The sequence below is a fragment of the Lates calcarifer genome, linkage group LG5 (assembly GCF_001640805.2).
Source record: "Lates calcarifer isolate ASB-BC8 linkage group LG5, TLL_Latcal_v3, whole genome shotgun sequence".
In the NCBI taxonomy this organism is placed as follows: domain Eukaryota; kingdom Metazoa; phylum Chordata; class Actinopteri; family Centropomidae; genus Lates; species Lates calcarifer.
Window position 1 is genome coordinate 15,561,605 of NC_066837.1, and position 19,721 is coordinate 15,581,325.

General features: G+C 44.8%; 1 protein-coding gene across 1 annotated transcript in view; it reads right to left on the reverse strand.

Moving 5' to 3' along the window:
* Positions 1-19,721, reverse strand: part of pcdh7a (protocadherin 7a) — a 42,145-nt gene that overhangs the window by 15,453 nt on the left and 6,971 nt on the right. The window contains 2 exon segments of the mRNA XM_018695562.2: positions 15,098-15,334; positions 15,336-15,881. Of these exon segments, the coding sequence (XP_018551078.1) occupies positions 15,098-15,334; positions 15,336-15,881 (783 nt within the window).

A 19,721-nucleotide genomic window follows, 5' to 3' on the forward strand; every position in this document is an offset into this window, starting at 1 on the left:
AGTAAAGGAAAAACTGAAGAAGAAAAAGAAAAGAAAGAGAAGATTACAGAAACGCAGCTCTGCTTCAGTAACATATACCTCCTCCGTGTCATGCTCCCTCTTTCCCCTTACACAAACGTCTTCTCCTCCTCCACCCCCCCTCCTGCGCACACACTCAGGCACACGCACACGCTCGCACGCCTCCAACAACACCACCCCCACCACCACAATAGCTTGTAGTACAGCAGCCCCTGCGATATGAGGGAGAGCCTTAGCCTTGTGTCTGAGCGCCAGAGAACATTAACTGCAGCAGCGAGGTCATCTGATCGGCACTATGCGGTCCCTCTCTCTCTCTCTCTCTCTCTCTCTCTCTCTCTCTCCCACTCTCTTTATTCCTCCTCACACTGCTGCAGTCTGCTGTCGGCCCCCATGTGGCCACTACTGGAACTACCAGCCATGCTGCCTACCAGCACGCCTGTCCTGAGGAACAGAGTTTTCGTGTAATGTATGTATGTATGTAATCCACGGAGGCTGGCTGGTCATAAATCACTTTCTCTTACTTGGGAGCAAATTTAAGCCAAAGCCTGAGGCCAATGCTCATTATCATACCTCCTAACTAGTTACTTCAGGCGTGTGTGTGGGTGTGTGTATTTTGTTCGCAGGTACGTCGTGCATGTGTAATTTGTGTGGCGAGAGACAGAGTGACTGCTTCACCGCATGCGGGTCTACTGCATTGCCATCCACCACCAGCTTTGTTACCATCAAGCTGTCCACTCTGGCATTGAGCTTTCTCCCTTCTCCCTGTCTCCATCTGGATCCTCCACCCTGCAGATACACGCTGAAAATCATTCACTCTATTCACAGCGTTGGGCCTTTGAAATGTTTATCCCTTTGTGTAGCGCTGGCTGTCTATAGGGAGGGGGAAACAAAACAGAATCAAAAGCTCATAGAGTGAGACGTAAAGCGAGGCTTACCGGACAAATGCCCATGATTCAGATTAGGCTCCTTTGTTGGTGCATTTGTGCGTGTGTGTGCTGTTGATGTTCATCGCTTTCCAATGCTAGTCCCTAAAACAGTCATCTCTTATAATATCCATGACAGCAGTCATTGTTAAGACAGATGCAAACAGGATGGTGGTGCACAACTGGCCTTCTGTGAGCGCTCGTGAGTAAGAGAGACCATACATATGCATGCCTGCTATTTAGACGGCATTTACTGCCCATTCTGTGCGTATGTGTGTGTGTTGTGGACCATTAGACTAATAGTATGCGTGTTAGGAACAGGCTTTTCCCACCCACTGCTATTGTCCATTAAGGCTGACCAGAGGAGAGTGAACAATGGCTTCACTGTGGGGGCTAGCGTATAAAGAGTAAAAGTGAGGATGGGGCTAAAGATACGTAGTTGTACACACAAGGCTGGCAGGCAGGCACACACACACACACACAAACACACACAAACACAACCTCCCTGTTGAGAGTGATTAGGAGTGCTGCTGTGAACAATAGACAGAGTCAATAAAGGACCTCTGAGACATCCGGATACAAGAGCAAGGTCTCTATCCCCCCCACCTCCACCTCCACCCACCACCACCACAACCACCTCCGTTTCCTCCCCCATGTTCTCTCTTTCTCAGCATCCTGTACACTTTCTCCTCTTTCTGTATCTCATTTGTTTTTCTCTCGCCACTGAAATTGCTCTTTCTCCTCCACTTTCCAAACTATTTTATTTGTCATATCTGACCTAGCCTGCTCTATATATCTTTTATTTTCTTGTTGTCTCTGTCCTTTCTATCTCTCTGTCTCTCTCTCTCTCTTGCATATACTCTGTCTCCTTTGTGGCACTCCTGTCTTTTGTAAAAATGGGCGGACGGGCTGAGCTGACACGGGCTGACACGGCGGAGCGCCACAGGCAAACTGAAATCCATCCTGTCAGTTTAGAATCAGTGTCACTCATTTTACAAGGTTAAAGATAGTGTTGCCTAATGTGCTGTCAGATACAAACAAACACGTTCGCCACATAGACCTTGCCACACATAACAAGAGCACACATGGCTATAAATTTATGCTGAAAGTGCACACACACACACACACACACTCACACATGCATGGTCTGCACTCCAGGAGAAGACCGCATTAACTTACCCACCTACACATAAATATGACCTAAAATGGTAATACAGCATATCCGTGCATGACTATTGGATATTTTGGAGTGTGTGTGCGTGTGTGTGTGAGTGAACCCCACCTCAGCCCTATCACCCCTGTGACAGACACAGTGCCACAGAAATGTCTTGGGGCGCCTCGTCCAATGTCTTGACAATAGTCTCAGTGTGTGTGAGTGACAGAGAGTGGCTCGGGGACACAGAGGGGGCGTTATACTGGGTAGACGACACGCACGCATGCACGCACACATGCACAGACACACACAGACACGCACACACATTAAAGAGGGAAGACAGTGCACTCTTTCTCTCCCTCTGCGCTATTTCTCATTCCCTCTCTCCCTGACGTAGAGAGACTCAATCATTCTCACACTCTGTCTCTTTTGACGCAGAGGAAAAACATAAAACAACCGCTCCCTCGCTCACTCTCTCTCTCTTTCTTTTTCTGGGCATTTGTGTGTGTGCGTGTGCGAACTGCAGACTGTATAATTAATATGGCTTTCATTTTCTTTGAGCTATGAAGTATGCTTTTGGTATGCAAACAGACTTCTTGCATGTGAGTGTGTATGCGAGTGTGTGACAGTCTGTGTGTGTGTGCTGTTCGATACACCAGAGACCGAGTGCAGAGTTGGGCCATTGAGCGAACGGAGAAGGAAGGAGGAAAGTTAATGAGAAAGCAGGGGAGAATCCAACCAGTTCCCATCGATAACCTCACACCACACTTCAAGCATATATGTACAATGGCTCCATTTTTGCAGTCCCCTTTGAAAATTATGGTTCAGCATTAGGGTTAAGAAATTACTTCAGTGAAGCCATATCCAGCAGAGTTTCAGAGAGCTGAGCCTTTGCTGAGAAGTCAGCCTGATTATTATGCGACTCCTGGCATTAAAAAGAAATGTTTAAAAATGCAAATTATTCCACAGCTACTGCAGTATAATAGTTAAGCTGCAGCTGAAAACATAATGTTTGTTGCACATTAAAACCACAGGTATATAGTACACTAATTACTTATAATGAGTAAATGTTACTCTACGGTCTTAAAATGTATGTCAGCTGATGGCCTAGCAATATAATGGGCCACTTGGGGATATAAGGATTTAAGGAATGTGTGGCATGCATAAATATAATCATGTTTATAGTCTTTGTCACTTATTTTTTTTGAGACATCAACTATAGGGGTTCCTTTGTTTTTTTGGTCTCTAGGGCCAAAAACTACTTAATGACAACTACTGATTCCTTTCATTAGTAAAGTATCTGCTGATTATTTTCTCGATTAAGTGTTTAATAGTTTGATGACAACAAATAGCTTGTTTTATTCAATCAGCTCAAAAACCCAAAGATATTCAGTTTCTTGTCAGAGAAATGTAAGAAAAACAGAAGATATTTCCAAGCCTTTGAATTTTTAGGGCATTTGCTTAAAAAAATGACCTGGTTATCAAAATTATTGCCGCTTGAGTTTGTGTTGATCAAATAAGCAGTCAATTTGTAATAATCATTTTAGCTTCTCTAAACTGCTGCTCTTGGATGGTGCTGCTCTGCTGATTTATCATTAACTAAGACAGGCTTGTTTTAAGCTTTCAGACAGTGTATTTTTGAGATAATCCAGCGCTTTTTTTAAAGCAAACAGAAAAAGGAGAATTTTTCAACTCTTTAATCCTCCGCTTTATCAGAAAACTGAAATATCACCAAGATAAACAGTTTAGATGCGATAGCAACAAGACCTCTAATGTATAAAATATTTGCATGACTTAACTGTGTATACCGAGAAGCTCAAACTTTGAATTAGGCACTTTGTAGATGCAAGTGTACTTGCTAGTGTCTACACAAGTTCAATGTGCTGTGTGTAAATTCTAGATCTCAGACTCACATTCTACATAAAGCCCCATATGGGAGTTGGGAATGAATTATTAAACCATTCATAATGATCATGCCATGTGAGAGTAACACAGCTTTGTTAAAGTCACGCAGAGCCATTTTCCTGCAGCAGCGACTCAACACGCACATGAAAATAACTCTGGCTTCTTTGATATTCAATTAGCAGTTTAGTCAATAATTTTAGATTCAACGTTTGATCACCCTTGAAACTACACTGCGGCTGCTGCTGCTTTGTGGCTGAGATCCACTTAAAATGTGGCCAAGCATAGTGAGCACGCTTGACTCCTGCCTTTTAGAAAATTGAGAAAAAGGAGGGGGAAAAAAACACTCCCACAGAGAGCATGTTGAGGTGAAATTGTCGATTCAACAAATTTTTGACAGAAGGCTCCCTGCAACGGCTCCGCTGGATTTAAAAGGGCCGTCGTCAGCAAAGGCCAGCATTAAGAAACACTCTCACACATCAAATTCTAATCAAAGCCTGCTCTTTTTAACAGCCGTGAAAGCTTTCATGTTAACACGACACCGCAACCAAAGCTTCATTCACGCTTTTAAAAGGGACTGACCGGTCAATGAGCGTGTGTGTGTATGTGTGTGTGTGTGCCCGTGCCTGACAATACACTATATCTGTGTCAACACACTCTATCCTTGCCTCTCATCTTACCAGTGATACTGTGTGTGACTCCCCCAACCATGCATAAATTGTCTGTGATCCCCACTTACACTGCATACACCTGTGTCTGTGTCTGTGTGTGTTTGAGTTTGCGTGTGTGTGTGCGCATATGAATGCACGCGCCCATGGATGTGTATATTTTCCGAGCCATCTCAGGTTGTCGGCTCAGATGCGAGCATTCTTTTATCCAGCCAATTAGAGGTTGCCATTTCATCCCCATGGAAACCTGTTTGGGGCCCTAATTGGCAGATAGATTTGCATTACTTTGGTTGCAATTTTCTTGTGTTCTTGTGTTTAAGTTTTTACGTGTGCATCTGTGGGATCTGAGTGAGGCTCAGTAAGAGTGTGTTGTTTTGATTTTGTTGGTTTCATTTCCACTGCTTTTCTCAAGCACTGTTAGTTGCTATCTTCATAATAACTCTGTATTTGTGAAACAGGAGAACAGCGCCTCTTAAATAATGCATGTCTCACTTGTACCTGTGCAGCGTTAGGCCATTAAGAACCAGCCTTACGGTAATACTGTGCAATTACAGTGTTGTATATTAGGAGCATTGATTGATTTTAAGTGCATTTTAATTCATCAAAGTTTTGTTTCGGTCTGGAAGTGTCTGGATGTAGACGGGTGAAAAAAACAAACATGTTGCTTACATATGATGGTGGTAGTTGAAACGATTCATTCATAATGTCTATGGGAGAGAGTAAAAAGTGGTGTTGTGTGAGTGCCTGATTATGTAGTCTGTATGAGTATGTGTGTGTGTCAAACAGGTCAAACTATTTTAATGCCTCTGTTTGAAAGCACCAGGGGGATTTCTCTCCAGCGGCTTGACCGGTTAGTTCTTGTAGTTCAGCTACCTGTCTCTCTGTGTATATGTGTGTGTGTGTGTGTGTACGTAGGTGGGCGTCTCTTATCTGATCTATTTCTGACACGAACAGACAAGTTTGGCTGAAAACCCACATATACACACACACATATACACTCACATACGTACAGACATACATTGGGTCAGTGGTATAATATGGAGCATTGCTGTAGGCAGAGGCCTGCCCACTCGGATTTATGTAACTTCTTCGATAGGGCAGGTAGAAAGCTCTGCTCTCGTTCTCTCTCTCTCTCTCTCTCTATCTCTCTCTCTCACTCACTCACTCACACACACACACACACACACACACTCACACCAAAATAGCCCGAAGAGTCTGAGCTGGCTTTGCTCACAGAGTGAAGCTCCCTCCCTTCCTCTCCTCTCCTGTCTTCCTCTAACCCTAGACCCATATACCTAATTTCTATCTTTTTCACTCCATCTCCTCCTCCTATACACTCTCTCCTTCAGCTCTCCACCCCTAGGCGATACCTAAGAACGCATTCCCATTTTGTAGCTTCACATCAACCCCCCCCCCCCCAACCACTCACTGAAGCACTGCCTTTTCTCCCTTTCGTTTAATTTCTCTTCATCTCCCTACCTACCACTCATAACCCCAAACCCTTCCTCCTCCTCCTCCTCCTCTTCCCCCACCGCCACCACCTCATTCTTTCTCAGCCATGGGTACTGACCAAGAATGTCTTTTCTCCTCCTCCACTCATTTTCTGTTTTTCTCTGAGCCCACCCCCCCACCCCCCAATCTCCATCTTGATCTTCCGATTTATCTATCTTCCACCAACAATTCTAAAACAGATGGCTACACTTAGCCTGGGGCAAAAACATTGGCTTTGGACTACAACGCTACCAGGGCCAGTCTTTTCGCACGCACGCAAGATCTAATAAGCTGATATCCGGCGAGAAATGTGCTCTGATTCGCCAGTGGCAAAAATGCATAAACCATATTGCACAGTGCAGTTTTTCACACCTGAGGCTTGTTCCTTGGTAGCATGCTTAATTTTATCCAATCAGAAAAAATGAAAAGCAAAGATTAAAGCTGACTTTAACTACCGTCTAAAAACAGAGGAAGGGGGGGGGGGGATTGAGAGGGTTGTTAAGAGCCATTTGTAAAATTTAAAGAAACTATTAAGTGTTATTTAAAAAAAAGTTTGGAACCATTAAAAAACACGTTTTGAAAAGATGGATCCAGATGGAGAGTGATGAAAAGAAATGAAACCACTTAGGGAGAACAGAGAGATCAATCAGAGGGAAGACAGACGGAGGAGGATGTGGGCGTGTGGGTGTGTGCGTGCGCGTGTGCGTGTGTGTTGGTAGGGGGAGGCAGGCAGACATCGGGGATGGAGGGTTGGAAAGAGGCGCTTTTTTATTGGATGAGTTACAGAGGACTGAGCTCAGAAGCAGACAGTGTAGATGACTAGTCTATGGAATATTCATTCATTCATAATGGTGCGCTGGAGAATAAATTTTTCTTCTTGTTATCCTAGCTGTATAAGTTCGCACATTTAAGTTTGTACCTGTAAACTCTGTTTTGAAAGTTTATATATTTAGAGCTGTGCTTGCGGGCTTAATTTTTAAAGTCTGAACATTAGGTTTCTGCCGCTGTACCCAGAGTTGAGCATTCAGTGTCAGAATGTTAAGTTTAATTTTACAAGATCCAAAGTACAGAAAAAAAATATATAACATGCAGGTGTCTGTCTGCACGCTCACAGATCGTCTGACAGGTTTACTGAGTGGTGAGGTTTGGAAAACAGAGAGCCCATAAAGAAATAGAGGAGGACGTTTAACAGCTTGCCCGGCGCTACTGAACACTCAATGCAATTGCTAGTCATGTGACAGCGAGGCAGATGTTGTTAGCTATGAGATCCCAGACAGATGTTTGACTATATGATGGCACAGAGGCAGGTAGAAGAGCTGATTATTTATTTCAGAACACTTCAACAGGTGACATTTAAATCTGTATAAAACCTGTAATGGATGGGATTAAAGCCTCAGTGTGCTTAAAACTAAGTGACTTTCAGATCGTCTAACACCGTCTGAAACCTCCTCTCTAATGTTGGATTTAGGTCTTTCAAAGCAGACAATGGGACAATCACACCCACTTTGCGCACTGATCGGCCAGGTGGGCGGAGGTGATAAAGTAAGACAGGGCTTGAACTTCTCTCCCGAGCTCTAATCTTCATTCCTCGCTGCTGCTACTCAGTGCAACATCGAAACTGATGTCTAACTGGCTAAAAGAGTGTGCACTTATGCCCATTTTTACAATTCATTACATGGATTCATAAAAAGTTCTGGACGAGCGATCAGGGACGCAGTGTGATGCAGCCAAGTATAAATGATTTAGCTTTCAGAAGTAGCTGGACGACACATTGCACGACCTGGTAACCACAGAGAACCCTTTGCATAATTTTTTACCTCACAGCTTGTGAAGCTTCAAGCAGTGAGGCTGAATGCACAAACTCACAAGACACTGACAGAAGCACAAATGTTCAGACTTAAAAAATTAAGCCTGCGAGCACAGACCTGAATATCAACTTTCAGAGCAGAGTTCACGGCTTCAAACTTCAATACACACGCTTACATAACAAAAGTGACAAATTCAGAGCTCTTCGTTCAGCAAATCTTTAACCAAATGAAGCTAATGATATTATGTCAATCCACCTAATAAAAATTTCTCACATGCTGCCTGCTGTCCTGACAGCTGCAACGTCCACTGGCGAGACAAACAAATTTAAATTACTTCACTTCACATCACTTCAATTTGATTCAGTTTTAGTTTGACTCAGTCCTACTCAATTCCATACAGTTTGAATTATTCAATTGAGCCGAGTTGGGCTCAGTCCAGTTCAATTCAAAATCCATTCAAGTCAATTTAATTCAGCCCAACTCAATACCACTTAATGCACTGAAGATTCTTTTGTGTAGGTGGATAAAACCAGTCACAGGGCTACTAAGCTGTCTGGAATCCCTGTCTAGTGCGAGAGAGAGCGCTTTTGTTTAGCAATATTGGGTAAAATTGCTCAACCCACAGACAGCCATTAAGGTAATGCTGGAAGGCAGATGAGCCGAATGCCGAGCTATACAATGCAGAGCAGAGTCTTCAAGAAGCAAATAAAAGGAAGCATCTCAGCGAGGGGCTTGCTATGTAGGTCTTTGTGTGTGCTCTTGTGCGTGCGTGTATGTATGTGTGTGTGTCAGGGAGTTAAGAGAGTGTGTTTGTAAGCCTCTACGGATGTGTGTGATTCTAGGAGACAGAGTGTTCCTGGGCTTGTTCATGTGATCCGATCCAGAGGGAGTGGAAGAAGAAACTGATGTAAGAGCCGGAAAACTTTCCTCTCCGCTCGTGTGTCATCATATTCTTATCAGAGTTCGTCTGCTCACAGTGAAAAGTGTATATGCATAAGGATCTGGGAGGGTATGTAATTATGTGCTATTATGTACACACAAGAGTGTGTTTCAGTGGGCACGTCCGTGTGTGTTAAAATCGCACGTCTGACGGTGGCTGCTGCTGCAGTGTGAGTGAGAGTGGATGTGTGTGTGTGTGTGTCCCTGCCTCAGCTTGTCTGCACGTGTATGTGTGGGAATGACATTCCCACATTCCTGCCATTTCACAGAGCTTGAAACAAAAACTGAAGGGAGGAGTTGTTAACACAGTAACATTATCAGCTGAACAGCCTGTCTGTATTATCTTGTGTGGTAAACAGCAAAGACAGACAGGGGACTTCCAATCACATTCCAGCTCTGGGTGACCTTGATGAGTGAGGAAACAGACAATCCCCCCACCACCCCACCCCTGGCCTCTCCGCAATCTCGCTCCCTCTGATTCTCTCCTCGCTTTGTCTTTCTGTCTTTGTCCCGCCGTCCTGAGCTCACACATGTGCACACACACACAGACATCTTTGTTTCAATAAATTTGTGAGGAGGTTTCACTGACTTTCAATTCATGACTCTTTCTCTTACCTTTACCTTCATTATTCTGATCCTCAAACTAAATATTTTACCGAGTAAGGATGACGAGAACATCACTTCTAAGAGCTCGTCTTAATCCCACTGAGAACCTTTAAACGTACGGCGAGGCTACGTGTCAGCACAGGAGCAGTTACTGCAGTCTTCCGTCACTTCCTACGCTGGCCGCAGTTGGCTCCAGCTCCTGCTATCAATCGAACAGGTTTAGACAGCGCTCACAGCCCAATTCACAATCAGTGGTAGCTACACACGATAACTGAGAAGAAAATTGAGTCAGGGTGCTGTTAGGGTGCTTTCACATCTACCGTAATTCAAACTCTAGTAGACCGCTGCTTCTACACAGCAGATTCCTGTGGCTGAAATTATGTGACAGGAGTATAAATAAAAAAGCTTAACTGAATAAATTTACAGGATTTGTGTATCTTCTGATACGTAATCGATCTTCTACATAGTTTTATCAAAGATTATTTGGTAACTATAGTAACACAAATGCAGGGATTTTAAACTTAACTGAATAAAACTTCATCATCCGTGGTTTACAGTACAACAGATGAGGTCTAGTAGTAGTCTTAACTAATAATGCTCACCACCAGCTATTACTTAAAAAGCTCTTTGTCACCACCAGAGACGATCAATGAAGCCAAAAGTTTCCCAAGTCAGTCAGAGTGATGTAATGTTTGCAGCTCTTGGTTGGGGTGGCACGATGCTGCAGTTGTTAACACTGCTGCCTCACAGCAAGACGTTTCTGTGCTTTTCTGTGTGGTTTGCATGTTCTCTGTGCTGCGTGTGTTCTCTGGATACTCCAGCTCCTCCACAGCCAAAGACATGCAGGTAGGTTAACGGTGGCTCTAAACTGTCTGAATGGTTGTTTGTCTCTATAAGTCAGCCCTGTGATAGACTGGCGACCTGTCCAGGGTGTAACACCCCCCCCCACCGCCCAGTGTCAGCTGGAACTGACCCACAAATAATGAGAGGTTATAGCTGATGGTTGGATGAATTTTGTGGTTTGTCTGTAACATAGTAAGTTGAACACAAAATGGACTAGAACTAAAAGGCACTGGTGTTTAATGTTTTTCTTTGTTCTGGACCAGTGGAACTGAACTGCGAGTGTGAAAGCACAGCGTATTTGTAAGGTATCCATATGATCCTGGTCAAGCAGAAAATCAATGTTTACAGGGTAAGCATGTGTTCCACCTCCACAGCTGAGCATCTAACAGAAGCACGCATCTCTCTCCATTTTCCCAAAATGTTTGAACCTTTCTTCATCGCCTCTCATCATCTACACTCCTCTCTCTATATCTCTCTCTCTCTCTCTCTCTCTCTCTCTCTCTCTCTCACGTCTTTCTATCTGGCTCATGTTCCCTCTCTGGTGCCCACTGACTCTCACCTCCTCCACTGTCCCCTCCCCTCGCTCTTTTGTGTCCAGGTCAGTAGATCGGTTTTCAGCACGCCTCATCGGGTGATCCCCGCTTTGGTTACCTCGTCCTTCTCACCTCTCGCTTACCCCCACCTCCTCACCTCCCCCCGCCCGCTTGCCCCATGAGCATATGGCTGTCTGCGTGGCCCGAACTCACCGTGGTTTTAATAAATACATCAGTGCTTTGTGGTATCATCATGACAGGGGTCACGGGTCGGTTACAGCATGTGTGTGTCTGAGTAACAGAAAGAAAGAGAGAGAGAGAGGGAGGGGAGTGTGTGAGTGCGTGTGTGTGTGTTTCTGCTTGTTTCTGGTTGACAGTGCCTTCACCTCTGTGACTCTAATACACGCCGCATGTTATCACAGGAGGCGTATGTGCGGGTGCGTTCATGTGGCGTGCCTGAGCGCGTGCAGGGGGTGAGCATGAGTCTATGACAGACGCTCATCATATTTAATCCTAGAGGGATTTTGTTGAAATGAAAAGCTGCTTTTCAATTTTATAATCCAGTAGACCTAATCTCTCTGCGCACGCCTGTCCATACAGTCCAATTAGACGAACAAGACCGGCCGGATGAGTCCTGCTCTCCACAAACTCATCTCCATACCCTGTCCTTGCTGTGTCAAAACGCTGTGGCACCCCCCCAGGCGTCGTGAGAGCGTGCACGACACTGACCTTCACCGAGTATCGTAGAACTGTGCAATGCGCAAAAAACTGCGCCGTCAACCCACCTGTTTCTGCTGCAGTCTTGGCCTCGTTAACAGGGCATTGATTAGACTTTGGATGTGTGTGTGTGTGTGTGTATGTGTGAAAGTGGGAAGTGTGTGTCTGGTTCGATTTGTGGCACTGCACCCGCCCCCACACATACACACACACAGACACACACTCGCTGGGTCCAGAGAGAGAAAATGCTCACCACAGTAAAAGAAGAAGTCGCACTAGTGAAAATGCTGAGTCGATTTATTCTCAGAGGTCAGCGTGGAAGACGCAAAGGTAGCAGCGGCGGGGTGTTTAGATTTATGGCCGTGCATATGGCAAGAGAAAGCGGGTGAACGACGGGACAAAGGGTGAGAGTCAAAAGGAGAGGTGGGAAGGAAGAAAGTTACACACTGCAATAAAAAGAATGCCAGAATATAACTACTCAAGAAAACTGAGACATAACATTGAGTTCAAACAACCACTATGACCTTTGTTGTGGTTGACTGAGGACAGCAGAGTGTGTGTGATGTGTGTGGTCGTGGTTAGAGGGGAGAACGAGGCCACTTTGCCCATATTGACTGCAGTGCCATGTGACTGCTGTGATCATTAATGTGTCCTGATGCCAACGGGTATCCTGATGACCCACATCTCAGCAGTCCACTCTCTCTCTCTCTCTCTCTCTCTGGCTGCCACCCAAACCAGACCTCTCTCACTCCCTCTCTCACTCTAACTCTCTCACTCGCTCTCCCCACTTGAAAGCACGTACTGCAACCTTCTCCTTTACACTTTCTCCATCAGCATTAGGGCCTGGTATCGAACCTCAATACCGTTCTGGTACCGACCAGAATGTGTCTGTGGCCCCGGGTACCAAAAACTGTCAAGTACCAAATGCCTTGTCTAGATTTGTTTACTCACTCTTTTATCGAATATTTAATATTTTAAATCAGAATTTCAGAATTCATTAGACAAAGTTCTTGCTCTGCTACTTGTGTTCAGACCTTTAAAATTTTATAACTTTAGCTTCTCTTGATAAATGAAGCTTCATTTTGTATCATTTTGTTGAAAAGTTTCAGATGGTACCAACTCCTAATCCACATGCGAAACACATACACTCGCCCTTATCCTCAATCTCCACTTTTCTCCTCTTTTCATTGGTTCACGCTCCCCTTTTTTATGTTAGTGCCTCTCTTTCTTGCACATATCTTTACCCCTCTCTCCCCCTTCAGCTGACCTCTATCTCTCAGTCCTGTTCCTGCTCTCCTGAGTATACAGCCCCTTACTCACCCCCCTGCTCAGTTTTGTATTTATTCATGCCCATTGATATGATATCCTCACTCTTCCCCCTCCTTTCCTTCTACTTAGTCAACAATTCAGATTTAAAAGAGATCCAGTGCCGTTGACTGAGCCGTTTTATGATTTTTTTTGCCTCTGATACAATCTTGCTCTACATCCATGATGCCCAGTTTTTATTACTTTTTTCCATTTGTTTTCCCCCCCCTATTTGGTGCACCCTAGTTGGTCTGATGATGTGCAGACTTCAGATGAACATTTTTTTTTAGAGTTCTCACTGACCCAGTAAAGTCGCTTTGAAATTCAAAGTTGCCCCCTCCTCATCTCGTTTACTCCATCTTCCTCCCCTTCTAACCTCCTATAATTCTCTCCCACTCTCGATCTAATGCTATTCCGAATTCTGTCAGCGTCCCAGTTCCTACATTTGGCACATATTCGCTACCTATTACTCCTTGAGTCTATCTCTCGCTTGCACTCACATATAAAATGCATATACCTTCATGAAATAAGCAGTGCCTCAAGCAGAGTGACAGGCACCCACCAACACAGACCTGCTCATGTCGCCAAACTGTTCAAGTTAACTAATTCTGACACGTATGCGAACTCAGTCACACACATGAGCATCCAAAGTCTTAGAGAAAAAGACACACACACACACACACACACACACACACACACACACACACAGAGCTGTGTATGAAACCACTGGCTGTTGGATATTTTGGGGGGTGGGCTGGGGTGGAGAGGGGGTACACAGCAGAGGAGTTAATTACCCCATACGATCAATAATTCAATATGCTGTCAGTTTGTGTGTCTGCGAGTCTCCGTATGTGTGCTGGCATGTTTTGAGTGCACGTAAGCATGAACACCAAACTCTCCCAGTAAGCATTTTCTTTCCCTGGGAACGGCAGATTAAGAGGATTGACTCCGTAATGGATTAACCTCTGGAGTGTGTACGTGTTCCTCTGAGTAAGTGTGTGTGTGTCTGAGTAAGTGTGTGTGTGTGTGTGTGTGTGTGTGTGTGTGTGTGTGGTGTGTGTGTGTGCGTTGAGCAGGATCAGAGAGCCCATGTATGAATTGATTAGCTTAAGAAGCTCCTCTCCTTCCCTTTTAATGACCACATCAGCACTTTTTCACCACGGGGAGGATAAATGTAGAGCTGTCCGTCAAGGAAATGAGACACCACCCCTTTAAGAAGGGTTAGCTGTCACTCAAACATCACTCTTGGGATCACTCCCCGTGGACTAGGGAGACCCTGCTGTGTCAGTGCGTCTACAATGATAGATGGTGTGTGTTTGTGTGTATATGTGTGTGTGTGTGTGTGTGTGTGTGTGTGTGTGTGTGTGTGTGGGCAGAGGGGTGAGTGACCGTCTCTATGTAGCATTTATTTGTCAGCATGACTTCAGCTTTTAACTGCAGCTTCCTGAGCAAACACCAAAGCCAGTGCATCCATTATCTTTGCAACTGATACTGTTTACAGCATAACCATATATGCTAAATGGAAAAAAACATAACAGTTTGACAAGAGAAACAGAAAACACAAAATGATCAATTACTCTGTTGGAAGTAACCATTTGCCCACTCTCTATGTGTCTTTGCTCCAACTGAACTCCTCAGGGGTTTGCACACATGGTCACACACTCGCGCCCGCAGTCACGCATGTATACACAAATGCGCATTCACGTATTGTTTGGCTACAGTAGGGGGTTGACTCATGTCCCCCGCATTAGATCTTTGCTAAACAGAGGGCTGATGTTTGACACGGAGCACACACACACACACACACACACACACACACACACACACACACATGCTCTGACAGCAGGGTACCGTCACACTGCTCACAGACTTAGGGATGCTGACACAGACACACAAGAGTGTTAGCCGCCGTGCACATGCACTGACAGCTATTTTGTGGAGATAAAATGGTGTTTAGACGTTAGCGGCGGGGTGTGCGGTATAGTATGTCAGCGGATATGTGAATAAGCAGAGATGAAGCCCGGGGAGGAGGAGAAGGGGAAGACAGAGATCAGGAGCCAGAGATGAGGACAAAATGAAAGAGAGACAGAGACAGAAAGAGCTGACAGAGATTTTTAAGATAGACTTAAATATAGAGAGGAGAGAGCAAACCAAAATTGAGGATCCAGAGAGACAACGTCACCCTTCCTACCTGTTTGCTGTACTTGTTCCCAGTCTGGCAGCCGTACTCTGAGCACTGGTCAGATCCCAGGGACATGGCATCTGCATTGCCACTTCCCCCACTGCTGCTGCTGCTGGAGCCGGCGCTCCCCACACAACCTCCACTGCCCACAAAGGTGTTGGAGGGGGGCAGCTCCTGGACCGCCTGGTGCTTCTTTCCCTCAGCTGGGGGGGAGTGGGGCTGTAGGTTCACTGCAGGGAGAGGTGAAGCTGGATTTGTAGTGCCTGGCAAGATCTGGGCTCGACTGGTGCCTCCTGCCACCGCCCATCCGCGGGCTGCCGGGGTCACCGTCCACAGCACAGTAGCGGGCTGCCAGGCGCTCGCTGGCACTACTCAAATCCTCCTCATCATCGTCATTGGCGTGGCGACGCAGTCCGTTGACTGTGACGATACCGCTGTAGAGTGACCTGTCTGACTTCCCTCCTCCTGCTACTGCACTACCGCCACTTCCGTTGCGTTTGTCCCGTCGAGGTTTGCGCCCACGGTCTGATCCCCCACCACGCCCGGCCTGTGGTTGAGCCCCGGGAGGACTGAAGAAGTCTTCCTCTGGCTCCTTCTTACCGGCCTCGTAGCCGTTCTTCCCCTGAGCACCGCACTGCCGAGCTGTGACCACAAGCAGAATCACCAGGATGACCGCTGCAGCTCCCGCCAGGACACCGATAGCTACACTGAGGCGCTGTTTCCCTAATGCACGCTCACTGTCAGGGTCCCCTGCGATGTCCAGAGACAGTGGTGCCATCAGACTTCGGGCCACCTGGGGTTAGAGCGAGAAGCAAGAAGAGTAAGGGAGGTATAAGAGGGAAAAGGAACAAACAGAGACAGACCATCACTAAGAAAAAAGTCCAAAACAGTGACTGTAAGAGATGACTCAGTGGGGGTGAGCCACAGAGAAACATCAAACAGCATCTTCAACTTAATTAAACTCATCACTGTGTTTTAGTGGGGGAGCTTCCCCATTATTCCCAGACACAAAGAGTGTCACTAAATATATAATTGCTCTTGCTTCCCAGTTGCAGCATTTCAAGTTGCGCCTGTAATTCTCCACTTGTGATCTCGCATCATCCGCAGTGTTACAGGAAATGCCTAGGATTATACTGTTTAAAGCTGATTAAAAGAATAAAGGGAAAGTTTAGACGCTGAGGTCTGGGACCGTTAGAAGAGGAGAGGTAGGAGAAGCAGTCCATAAATGTGCAAATAAAGGCAAGAGACATGCTATGACTACAACCAGAACACAAACACATCTTCTGTCTCATCAATGAACAATGTCCCTATTGTAAATGATAGTGTGGGCGTGGATTTGTTAAGGATTTGCTATCACAATTTTTTGCACAGAGAATTGGATGGATAGACAGATAGAAGGCTACTGTTAATATGTGTGTTCTGTGGAATCATTTTTACAGCCATTTTCTTTTTGTGTTGAGCTTGTTGTTCTTTTAAACATAATAGTTTTTTGTTGTAAGGTAAATCCTTGCTAATCAATTTTTATCTATCTATCTATCTATCTATCTATCTATCTATCTATCTATCTATCTATCTATTTATCTGTCTATCTATGTGCATGTGTACACACACACACACACATATATATATATATATATAAAACACATATTTTGTGTTTGGATTTAAGACAGAGTGATCTTCCGTTCTGAACACACACACACACACATGCTCTGAGCTTGCACACTAATAAAAGGATCATTACAAGAAAGTGGGTTATGCTGAAGCACAAACACAGCCATTACTGGTTATGGAGCCTTGTTCGACAGGAGACAATGAGGCTGTGGAGTCCTGGTCCTCAGAGCCTTGCTGGTAATATCGGGCAGGGTCATGAACCTGAATATAGCTAATCAATACATAGCAACTATGCTGGGTGAAATCATTATGCACAGACAACACAAAATACAGAAACACATATGCACACGCGCGGGCCCACACACAGAGCAAGGTGTCCGTCAGCAAGACAACTCATTTTGCAGCCCTGTGTCACCTCGTCTCAGAGCTCATAGGACAATTCCTTTGGCCTGTCAAGGCTGGAAATTATATACTCTTGTAATCCCTGCTGCCTTAAGAATGGTGGGTAATAAGGCTTGCAGGAATGAATGGGGGAGAGATGGAGACTGCAAGTGAAATAGAGAGAGAAGTTAAATTTGAGCCCCTGTGGTTTGCGATAACCCCCCCAAAAAAACTACAGCAAAACCTGCAGTAGTGGTAATACTGCAGAGAGTGTTGCACACACAACCACACTGTGTAACTTGCTTATTACATTATCCAAGGCATATTAGGCTTACTCATATAGAGGCACATTATTCACTCTCACTTCTTGTTACCCCCAAGCTAAGAATGGGACTCTGTTATATTTCATTGTTTCATCACCATCAATCTCTGGGTTAAGTTTCATTGTTTTTGAGCAAGTTGTGTGAGTTGGTTCTATTCCATTATTCTGCTTCCACTGCAGAGGGCCTCTCCGACAGGCTCCGCTCTCCCCTCAGCCCCATTGTTCTTCCTTTGCCTGCAGTATTCCTTTCCATTCTCATTCTGCTGGGCATCTCTCTGGCTTAGCACATCCCTGCACTGTCTGCTGTATTGTGTGTGTAAAACATAGAGAAAACAGTGGCACACTACTGTATGTGCATATACTATGTGACAGTGCAGTGGCCAAGTTTGTGTGTCTGTGTGTGTGTATTTGGGTGTGAACTTGCAGGTTATATGTGAAGAGGAAACGTATTTGAAAGTGCAAGGTGTGTGGTTGTGAGTCAACTCCCATGCGTGTGTGCATGTGAGAAGAGACACCTCACTAAGTGCATGCTATGCTACGTATAGTCACATAAGTGCAGGTATGTATACTGTATCTGTGTAGGGGCGTACACCGGACAGTCAAGCATTCAGCAGGATAAGTGCAGCAGCCACCCTTTTTCCGCCGCGTTCGAGTGCATCACTCTGACGCATCCCAAACTCCCAGTGGAATCTTCCATTCTGCTGCATGAGCTTTGTTCTGGCTGGACTTAACACCACCATCTATCTGTTCCGCTCTCCACGGATTCTGTTATCTGCATGCTGCTGCTGATGTCGATGCTGTGACCAAGACGAGGAGTTCTCCCCTGACCGCACTATTGACCGAAGCTTAGAAAGTGCCTGATCTTAGTTGTAGTGCAGTGCATTCACAGCACAGTGTAAAAATAGAGGGCTGCAGTTTGTTAACTAGCTATTAATTATATTAATAGAAAGCAGACTGTACATATTTAAAAACTTGGAAAGATCACACATTTTACAATAAAAGATCTCTTGATGGGAGATGAAATACAAATTGTAATTTTGACAATACCTATCACTAAAAGCCTTCATCAGCTTCACAGTGCAGTATGCTTATGATGTACAAAGCACCATAAAGTTTCCCAGATGACAACCATGTCTAAAATATCACAACTACATTCCCTCTTCTTCTAGCTCAAACTCTGCAGCATCATATGGTAACTAATTACCCAACATGTGGTTTGCCCAGTACTGCTGGATAGAAAAGACTGGAGTAATTTTCTGCCGCGGTGCTGCTGCAGTAGCAGCCGTTTTCCTTCCCTAATTACATCTGGCATCCATCCACCACTCAGTTTGACTTCATTATGAGATGGAGGTATTCTCTCTTCAATGACTTCTACTCAATTACTCCGCCAAGTTCCTCCCTACAATCAAACTAAACTATGCATATTGTAATCAAAGTCTGCTTTTATTCCAGCTTGGACATATTACACCCTATTGTTCCATTCAATGGCCCCGGTCATTTAGGCACATTGCAGTTAATTCCACCTGTCAACACCATTGTTCCACCGCTTACCAAGTGTTCTGTTCTAATCCTTACCCCTTTGATTGTTACATTTGTACATTTCATTCTACTTTTAAGTGACAGTGTTACATTCATGAGGTGTTCTGTTTGCTGGCTAGTGCTCAAATCTTACACCCCCTATCTGTACTCAGTTGTTTGTCTTTGTTAAAAAAAAAAAAAAAAAAAAAAAGTACCATGAAACACAATGTTTTTGGATTCTAAGTTGTCTCCATATGAGGTCAGTCAAAAATGCTCAGGCTGTGGCTACACAGGATGTGTTTTTCTCCTGCTAAAATGCAAGATTTCACTGTAAGCGTCCTTCAAACAATGATACTGACAACTCAGAGGGCACACAAAGCTACAAAGTTGTGTAGTTGCTATTGGTGCTATCTAGAATAGCTACACTATAACATTGAAAATGAGAAAGTTTTACATTCCTCACTTGTAAATCATATACACTACCCGAGGTGCTTCTGTTTAATTCTCTGTTTTGTCACAAATTGAAACAGCCAGGGAAGTACCACCATGATAACACACACAGTTTGCAGTAGCGAAGCATCTGCTGCAAACATCCGCATTGTAAGGTGTGTCCTCATGATCACAATCTTTGGCTTCCTTTTTTCCCCACACAGGTTAGGCAGAGTGCAATAAAACACTTTTTACTGAGTGTTTTGACACAAAGGATGGCATAGGCATGGTATTTTGGGGTACCAACAAAATCTGTGCTTTGACACATTTTTTGGAGATTTCTGCCTCTTATCTATCTGACTGTTCTTTTCC